This window comes from Myotis nattereri, assembly GCF_964212035.1.
Source record: "Myotis nattereri genome assembly, chromosome: 9".
Classification (NCBI taxonomy): Eukaryota; Metazoa; Chordata; class Mammalia; order Chiroptera; family Vespertilionidae; genus Myotis; species Myotis nattereri.
This window is the reverse complement of record NC_138084.1, coordinates 53825286-53835132: the sequence shown is the minus strand read 5'-3', so window position 1 is coordinate 53835132 and position 9847 is coordinate 53825286. Positions and strand designations below refer to the sequence as shown.

General features: G+C 40.0%; 1 protein-coding gene across 3 annotated transcripts; it reads left to right on the top strand.

Moving 5' to 3' along the window:
* Window positions 1-683: 683 nt before the first annotated feature.
* CREBZF (CREB/ATF bZIP transcription factor) lies at window positions 684-5999 on the top strand. 3 transcript variants are annotated; one of them, XM_081099453.1, is made up of 4 exons: window positions 684-1872; window positions 2097-2174; window positions 3293-3361; window positions 5117-5999. In XM_081099453.1, the coding sequence occupies exons 1-2, from the start codon at window positions 821-823 to the stop codon at window positions 2110-2112; spliced, it is 1068 nt and encodes a 355-aa protein (XP_080955579.1). In that variant the 5' UTR covers window positions 684-820; the 3' UTR covers window positions 2113-2174; window positions 3293-3361; window positions 5117-5999. The 3 variants fall into 3 exon arrangements, with proteins under 3 accessions (XP_080955579.1, XP_080955578.1, XP_080955577.1); XM_081099452.1 differs by lacking the exon at window positions 5117-5999 and adding an exon at window positions 2425-2539 and having other exon boundaries at window positions 3293-3980; XM_081099451.1 differs by lacking the exon at window positions 5117-5999 and having other exon boundaries at window positions 3293-3981.
* Window positions 6000-9847: the final 3848 nt, after the last annotated feature.

The window sequence follows — 9847 nt, the reverse complement described above, 5'->3', positions numbered from 1 at the left end:
TTGTATTATAACGGAAGGGGAAAGGCACAGTTTCAAGAGGGATCTGGCCACCAGTCTTACGTTTAAAAGCAATCCAGGAGAACTTTAAACTTATTCAAAAGTTGGTACCCTCTGGTGTGGCTATGGCCTGAGCGCAGAACTTTGAACCAGGAGGTCATGGTGAGATTCCCAGTCAGGGCACAGGCCCCCGTTGCTTGGGTTGCGGGCTCAATCCCCAGCGCAGGGCCTGCAGGAGGCAGCCCATCAATGATTCTCTCTCATCATTGATGTTTTTCTCTCCCTCTCCCTTCCTCTATGAAATCAATAAAAAAATATATTTTTAAAAAGTTGTTACCTAAAAGATCAATTCTGAGACAGAGTGGTTTCAGTGGAAGTGGAAGCCAGAATACAGAGAGACATTCCCCCCCCGCCCCCCCCATAAACTCGGGGTTTTGTTGATTTTTTGCAGCTGTTAACATGACATCACTAGCACGCAGGAATGACTCCCACTCCATCCCTCCCTGTAATCTCGCGATACTAGAGCCGCGGAGCGCGAAACGCCGTGGGCGGGGCTGGGGCGAGATCGCTGCTTTCCGGCCGGGCCGTTGTCTGGGTGGCGAGGGCGAGTCATCGCGGGGCCTCGCCGCCTGGCTCTTTCTTCCCTCCCCCCGCCTGGGCGTGGGGGGTCGGCCAGCCAAGTGGGGCGGGAGGCGCCTCGGACCTTCCCCCGCATTCCGTTGTGGTCGGCTCCCCGCTTACCCGCGCTGGGGCCGGGGGTCCTGGGGGCCCGCGAGGCCCGGTCGGAGAGGCCGGGGCCTACGTGGGCCGGCCGCCGGGCCCCATGAGGCACAGCCTGACCACGCTGCTGGCGGCCTCGGGCACCGACGCCCCAGCCCGCAGCGAGAGCCCGGCGCAGGCCGCCACCCGCCCGCCGCCCCCGGACCGGACCCGCGCGGCAGCGGCGGCGGAGGAAGAGCCGGCGGCCTCCAGGTCTCCCTGCCGCGAGCAGCCCCGCGGCGACGAGGCCGAGCTGGAGGACGGGAGGGGGCGCCGCGGCGGCGGCGGCGGGGCGGGGCGCGCGCCCTCGCCCGAGGAGATGGAGGAGGAGGCGATCGCCGGCGCCCCGGGGGACGAGACGGAGGACATGGACTTCCTGTCTGGGCTGGAACTGGCCGATCTGCTGGACCCCCGGCAACCGGACTGGCCCCTGGAGCCCGGGCTCAGCTCGCCCGGGCCCCTCTCGTCCGGCGGAGGCTCGGAGAGCGGCGGCCTGTGGAGAGGGGACGACGACGACGAGTCTGCGGCCGCCGAGATGCAGCGCTTCTCGGACCTGCTGCAGCGGCTGTTAAACGGCATCGGCGGCGGCGGCGGCGGCAGTGACGGTGGCGGCGGCGAAAAGAGGCGGAGAAAGGCCCCCGGAGGCGGCGGCGGCGACAACCAGGCGGCGACCAAGAGCCCCCGGAAGGCGGCGGCGGCGGCCGCGCGCCTGAACCGGCTGAAGAAGAAGGAGTACGTGATGGGGCTGGAGAGCCGAGTGCGGGGCTTGGCCGCCGAGAACCAGGAGCTGCGGGCCGAGAACCGGGAGCTGGGCCAGCGCGTGCAGGCGCTGCAGGAGGAGAGCCGCTACCTGCGGGCCGTCCTGGCCAACGAGACGGGCCTGGCCCGCCTGCTGAGCCGGCTGAGCGGCGTGGGACTGCGGCTGACCACCTCGCTCTTCAGGGACGCGCCGGCCGGGGACCACGACTACGCGCTGCCGGTGGGAAAGCAGCCGCCGCGGGACCCGCTGGAAGAGGACGACGCGGCGGGGGGAGTGTGCCTCCATGTGGACAAGGATAAGGTGTCGGTGGAGTTCTGCGCGGCGTGCGCCCGGAAGGCGTCGTCTTCTCTGAAAATGTAGGGTCAAGTAATCTGCTCTTTACCCGCGTTTCCCCCTCTCAGCTCCCTTAACACCATGTCAAACTCCTTAGTGGGACATCGTCACTGGACACATTTCAGGTGGAGAGGAAAAAAAAAAAAAAAAGTAATATTGAGTCTTTTAAGTGTTTAGCTAAAAGCATGAATGTGACACTGTAACCAGCTCCCAATGATAACATGTGACTATTAAATCTCTCTGACAGTTTCTTTTTTAGGTGATTTCCTTCCTGCCAGGCTCCGTTGTAGGGGTTACAGAACAGTGGTTCCCGCCTCACCACCTGGTAAGGTTCCATCTCTTCACGTACCGCTCATGCTCTGCTGCTTAGTCTACTTTAATGGGCAACATCTCAATTTTGTGTGTGCGTGTGGTTTTTTTTTTAAATTTTTTTAAATCTTTTTTCTTTTTTGGAAGGCGGGAGGGGAGTGTAATTTGGGCCCTGTCCACCCTGGAAACAGACTTGTGCTGGTCAGTACTGTATTTAAGATGCTTCGTAATGGTTGAAACAGCTGTTACTGTGTCCCCTTGTTCAGACTTGCGTGTACCTAGCTCTTCTGTCCCCAGTGTGGACATGGCCTTGGATGACATCGATTCCAACTGTACACTGAAAGCTGCTAATAGAGAGACAGTTTGGAGACAGTGAAACAGGTGAAGTTGAAGTTCCGAGTTGTACAAGGTGCAAATTGGAATTCCAGTATTAGAGCAACTTTGCAGAGGTTGACCAATAAGTGTTGGGGGCATGCTCAAAGGTGATAGTTATTTTGCTGGAGGTGACAACAAAATAACTCTTTAATATTCAGTAATGCCTTTTAGTTTTAAGTAGGAGACCTAGAACTACAATATTCAGGTTAACAGATTTTAACATCTCACTATTAGAGAAGTGGATTAACATGCATATCAGACTCCTGTGTTAGCTAATTGAAGGAGGACTAAGAATGGTTAATGAAATGCTTCTTTGAGGACCAGCACAGTGATGACCCTATCACTGAGTATGAATAAATTGTTGAACACCTTTATTTTTGTTGTATTAAAATTTTAGGTTAAATTTATGTATGATTCGATTTTGAAGGTTGTGAAATGTGAATGAAAACATGTAAAGTGAGGCTTCACAAAGAATCTTATTTTCCATATTTCAAAGGTATTTTAAAAATTGAGTGTTGCTGACTACTTATTGACACAACTGACACTTTTTCCAAAGATGGGATATATTCTTCCCTTGAAGTTCTCTATTGTCTATTGTCCAATTGTATAAATTGAGTTATGGTGGCCTTCAGTGTAACAGGCATTAAGAAATTCTTTGTTTAAAAAAAAAAAAAGAAAGAAAGAAAAATTCTTTGTGAAACATCACTGTTTGATAAAGTATATACCTATTTAGCATCCTTGTTTTTCTTTGTGCTAAAGTGGATACAGCTGTTGGGGCAGAAGAGACGGGACCAGCTGCTGGCCACATTTCCTGCTTTATTTTAAAAGGTAGTATAAGAAATGAGGAAAAGAGGTAATATCAGGGCTTCTGCTGTCTTTTCTTTTAAAATGTTCATAATTAAAAGTTATTCCAGCAGTCCAAAGATGTAAGTTATCTTACACACAAAATGTTTTATTTTGTTGTTATTTGGTTATGAAAATGGAATTCTTGTTCTTGCACAACTGTAAATGTTTTGTTTCTAGATAATACTAGTTGAGACTTAACGGTCTCTGGTTTCCAGTGCATCACAGCAATTTTGTAAAACCATCTACTGCACTTGAGCATGAATGGGTAGTAGCCAAACTCACAGCCTGGAGTTATGAATCTGCTTATATCTAAGTGCAGGAGCAAGCCCCTCACGATGCAGCTGCATGGATTTTTAGTGCCTACTGAATTATACATAAACATATATATATATATATAAACCAAAAGTAGTTGGAAAAATATTTAAAATGACTAATTTGTGCTATCATTATGAAATGTTAAATGTAGATTTTTGAAACAGAAGTCTTGAATTGAAATTTAATTAATACTTGAACATTTTGTATATATTTCTTTGTATATAATTTTGTGCAGTACCAATGACAAAAATATGGTGTCATAATAAAACCAGGTTTGTTGATCTTTCAGTTATGGGCTCAAAGAATTTTTTCATCTCTAATATGACATTGAAAAATAATGGATGAGAATAGGAAAAATGATTGTTAATGCTGACTATGGGTCTTAAAGGTTCTGGAAGCAGTAAGTGCGTTTTTCTAAAAATTATACCATTCCTTGGAATATTTTCTTCCTAACATCAGTGCTTTTCCTGCATTATTTGAAGTTGGGGCTGGGGAAAACAGTAGTCAAAAGCTTTCTGAATTGGGATGTTTTGAAATTCCAAGTGTAGATTTTTAGAATGTCATTTTATAAATGGCAGTTTTTGAAAATACTTGATTAAGAACTTTTGAAAGTGGAGATTAGTATCACCTATTTTTAAAGCTGCTTTGTTAGGTTACTTATGTTTTAACTGTCTTTTCTTAGTTTCCATTTCATTTTTTTTTCCCTCTAATTTTGGTGACTCAGTGATTTTTGTCATTTTTTGCATCAACTTCATAGTCTTGTTTTACATGGTATTGCATGTATTTAGGACCTGTCTAATAGGGGCTTTAAATAAATTTGGTCATATTTATGTATAAAACACATTTTACTGTAAATGTCTTGAGTTTCTGAATTTAAACAGATTTGTTTATTTCATATGTAGTAAACAATATCTTAAAAGTGTCCTATTCACTACTTGTTGATTAAAAAAGTTATGATTAATATGAAACTGTTGTCTTACTATTTTTAGAAAATTGTGTTCTGGTGAATAATAGTTGTATAAAGATTTCTGGAATATATGGATTATTTTGAAATTTTCCGGTTTGGTTTTATTTACTGTAATGGATGAAAATAGCATTTTGGCAATCTTTTTTTTCCCCTCTGAATTTTGCCTCTATGGCAAAATGATACAGAACTAGACTACAGATGTCGCTTTTTAATATTTGTCTTCTGATGGTGACAGGAATTCATACATTAACTGAACTAACATCATATTGACCTACTATTTCTATCATATTGACTACTGTTTCTGTACTTCCTTGACCTGACTTAACTAAAATATCCGTGTTTGTTAAAATCTAGTCACACCTCTGATAGACGCCGACAAAAAGTGTTCAAGATATTTTAAATATTTGTACATTTTATAATCACTAAATTAATCTCTCTCTCTTCTCTTTGAACAGCTTAGCAGTGTCTGCAAAAGCGAATCTTTTCCTACAACCTGTTAACTGACTGGACTGATGGTAACAAAGTAGTTGTGGGAGCCATGTCTGTCAAAAATTTGGCATCTGCTGAAAAAAATGAATGCCATTTTCAAGTTCCCAAATTACTGCTATAGTGGTTTCACTTTCCAGAAATGGAGATTTGAAAAGATTCTCTGGAATCCTTGAAAGACTTAATAGAAATACATGAGACTAAGTTGATTTTGGAACAAAATTATACTTTTTTTTGGTCTTTCAAAGGAATGATACTCAGTTCTTCGAATACCTTTTTAAAAATTGTAACTATTGGAGAAGAGATTATAGTATTTCATCAAGGAGTATTAGATTCTTTACATAATCAAGAGCACATTCTATGGAATTATGTTTAGTGGAGTAGAATTGATAAACAAGCCATCAGAGATCATAGGCATATCATGAGTTTGTATTTCCTGGAACATGAAAGATAATCTGAAGTACAGACAGATCTTGCCAAGTAGAATATGAAAGTTAATGTCAAGTCCTTAACTATAAAGAGTAATTTTTTTAAATAGAAGCATTGTCTGTATATCTTTGAAAAAATTGACTTACGATAAAATGTTTGGGTAGTTAATTGCAATTCAGAGTAATATCAGGATGTGTGGATTCTGAGGTTTTGGCTTCTTGCTCTTTCTCTGAGTACTTGACACAATTTTTTGAATATTTCGAGTTTTCTAATGAATGGTATACTAGTTTCTACTGTTTCATTTAATTAAAATTTCTCTAGTGTTATGTAAGGGCTTTAGTATTCTGGATGATGGGAGTGGCTTTTTTCATGGAATATGGGGTTTTATTTAATCGAAACATTTCTCCAGTTTATTACAGTGTGAAAAAAACACTCAAAACTCTGGATTGTTTTATTTCATTTTTGTTGGATTGTGTTAATACATTCTTTTACCTGGTCTAGACCTAGCTATGCTATCTTATCTTACATTTGGGAAGTATGCAGATGATAGACGTGGGAAATGGCCGGACATTAACTCTTATTTCTTTCCAGAATAATTTACTATAACTACTATACAGTTTATTATATAGTATTATACAAAACCTATTAAATCCACTCAGTTTCTTGTATTCTAAGTGTATTCAGTGTCTGTTACGCCTGGCAGCAGACTATTCCCAGTAGCTTCTAAAGTGACTAATAGGTGTTTTTACAGTACCAACAGTACAGCCGATTGTAATTCTACAACCAATGATTAGGCATCAATTATTCTGCTTTAATGGAACACAGTGAATAATTCACTTTTAATGAGTAATTATTTTTTAAAAGATGTGATTACCAAGTTTAGCATTTTGAAGGTTTAGTTTAAGGTCTTACTAACTTAGGTTTTTAAGTTAAACAATCTGATAACGAGGTAGTAATATATTTTTAAGTTTTTAGTTTTTTTCCCCAGACACATTATCAATACAAAGTTTTGAGACCCTCCCAAGTGTTTATTTTTATATTTTATTGTGTTTTTTCTTCACAACCTGGATAGTGAACCACTTAAGCCAGGAATCAAAAAGGGGGAGGTTTTTCATTAGAAACTTGAAGAATGTTTTGTTTGGCAAGTACAGTATATTTCACAAATTTGAACTTTAATACCTCAATACTCTCTTCACCAGTTACTCCCTGTGGTCTTATCAGACTGAGCTCTCATCTAGACTACAAATGGTCATTTATTTTAAAGTGAAGAAGAATTAATCTGGAGGTATTTTAAATTTGATTCAGAAAGAAGCTTTATCATTAGGAACATAATGTAAAATTAGAGAAAAACTTTTTTTTAAGATATAAAAAGTTGCTCACTAACTCCTTTCTCATTGCTTTGGTTACTGACAGTAGTGTTTTTATTCCTATTTTTTTACTTTTCCCCAATTTGTGCATTCAGGATTTCTTACTCAGCTGTTTCCCCGAGTTTTTTTAAAAGAAGCCAGTACACAACAGGCTTTAATAATTTTTAAAATTTTACTGAGCCAAAATTACTTGTTTTGATGAGAATGTTTTGCTCAGTTTTTAGTTATGCTAATTTTACGATCTAAAAGTGTTGGTATGCATAGGTGCAGTCACAAATGGTGTTTTGAGCATTTGTGTACTTCTGCTAATATTCAGATGAATTTTATTGGTGAGCCAACTTCCTTTAGAATGTGCCTCCAAATTCTGTATCTTTCCTATTATATACCCGTTGAGGTCAGCTTCATCAAGGAATATTAGATTCTTTACATAATCAAGAGCACATTCTATGGAATTATGTTTAGTGGAGTAGAATTGATAAACAAGCCATCAGAGATCACAGGCATATCATGAGTTTGTATTTCCTGGAACATGAAAGATAATCTGAAGTACAGACAGATCTTGCCAAGTAGAATATGAAAGTTAATGTCAAGTCCTTAACTATAAAGAGTAATTTTTTTAAATAGAAGCATTGTCTGTATATCTTTGAAAAAGTTGACTTAAGATAAAAGTATTTCATCAAGGAGTATTAGATTCTTTACATAATCAAGAGCACATTCTATGGAATTATGTTTAATGGAGTAGAATTGATATCCCCCTCTGGATTTCAGTGTACTTATAGTACACTAAATTTATATTACAAATTTATATTAAGTATAATATATGAATCCTTTCTTTTTAGAGCCAAATAACTGTAAATTGTAAAAGACAGATTTAAATATTTCGCTGTCACTGAACTATTGAAAATGATTTTCCTGACTGAGGCAGTGTTCTTTAGGTCTTGGCTACAAATGACTTTCCTTAAATTATAATGCAGATTCATATGTCATATTCCCCCTGACCAAAAATTTTGGTAAGGTAGATTTATAGCAAGATTTGAAATAACATGCTCTTTGGCTTATCTTGTCCATTTTATTAATTGAAAAGATGATTTAAGAAATACATGATATAAAGGACATATTAGAAAGAGATCCTGAAGCCGTTGTGAATTCTATTTATTTATAGACTAGAGGCCCGATGCACGAAATTCATGCAAGAGTAGGCCTTCCTTCCCCCAGCCTCCGGCACCGTCTTCCCTCTGGCACCTGGAACCCAAGTTTCCCTTGCAGCCCTGCCTTCATCCGGAAGAACATCCGGTCTAATTAGCATATTACGCTTTTATTATTATAGATGGTATGCCTGGGAATAAATACTGTGGGAATGTTTAAGGATATGTAAGGAAACAGTTTGCACTAATTTAGTTGCATCAGTGGGTTTTAAGTTATCCAAATTGATTATGCCCTTCTCTGCTTTTTAAGAAGTCTAATTTAGTATTTTGGCTTTCCTGTTTTTGAAGTTAGCAATAACTTTTAATCCTTGTTTTCACTGTGACAGGTAGAACTCTGCTTTAAATAAAAGTGACAGAATGCAGATGAAATACATAATTTGGGGTCAGAGCTTTATCTTGATATTTTAGCTTGTAGAATAGGTAACTTTTTTTCCTTTTCAATACCTGTTAAAGATAAATCTGCTTTCTGAAAAATTGAAAATGTAATTTTAAAATTTCACTTAAATAATCTTCAGCTGCATTGCTTTCTTTAGAGATACTGAAAGCATATTTCATGAAGGTGCTTCTTCTAGATGATAGACTATGTTCTCCTTTTTTTATATATAATTTTAAGTAGGATAACATCACAACCGTTGTCACTCATACAGTATTTGGAAGGAATAGTTAAGATACTTGTGAATATGATCTGTGATATCACTTAATATTTTGTTTGGTACAATTGGCTTGTTTCATCAGAAAAGTATTGGTCTAGATAGGTGCTGTCCAAATACTGTAACCTTTAGCCACATGTGGCTAAAACCTTAAAATTTACAAGCTATTCATTTGCATTAGTCATATTTCAGATGCTCAATGGCTCGTAGCTAACATTGTCAGTCAGATATAAAACATCACAGAATGTTCTGTTGGACAGTGCTGATTTAAATGCTGTCACAAAAGAAAATCGTTTAAAGAATTGAGATCAAAAGTTTTAGGAAGGGGCCCAGCTGGTGTGGTTCCCATTGACCCATGAACCAGGTCAGGGTTTGATTCCAGTTCAGGGCATAAGCCTGGGTTGCCAGCTGCATCCCCAATAGGGGGTATACAGGAAGTAGCTGATCAATGATTCTCATCATTGATGTTTCTCCCTCTCCCTCTCTCTGACATCAGTAAAAAATATAATAAAAGTTTTAGCAAGGGGAACACAATAGGCCATGTCTGATATTTAAATAATCTATCTTAGGAAGTAAAGAAAGACTAGGATATTTCAGAAAAAACCAGTAGCAATAGGAATATGGCTACCATATGAGTGCCTGATAGCATCAGGTAGGTGCTATGTTAGGCAAATTACATGCTATGTAATACCAATATTGAGTGAGGTTAATGATAAGCATTGAGGGCCAGAGAGGCTAGTTAACTTGCTTAGCATCATAGAGCTTAAAGGCTCAAAGTCTGTGATTCTAAAGAACTATTCTATACTAGATGGGAACTTCAAAGGTAGGATCAGCCTGTCTTCTAAGACTATAGCTTTCCAAGGATATAAATAGGTGACTTTTGAAGCATGTAGCTATATAATTAGAGCTCAAGTTGAGCCTGCATAACCATCTGTAAAGAATACTGGAATTGATCCCTCTGTGAGGAAGGTTAATGAAAATGTTCAAAGAGTCTGGATTAATACCAGTGGAAACAATGAATTAGGAAACTGAAGTGTAAATAACATTTG

What these genes read in the sequence shown, in the direction of transcription:
- CREBZF (XM_081099453.1), top strand. Translation starts at nt 821, where the DNA reads ATGAGGCACAGCCTGACCACGCTGCTGGCGGCCTCGGGCACCGACGCC.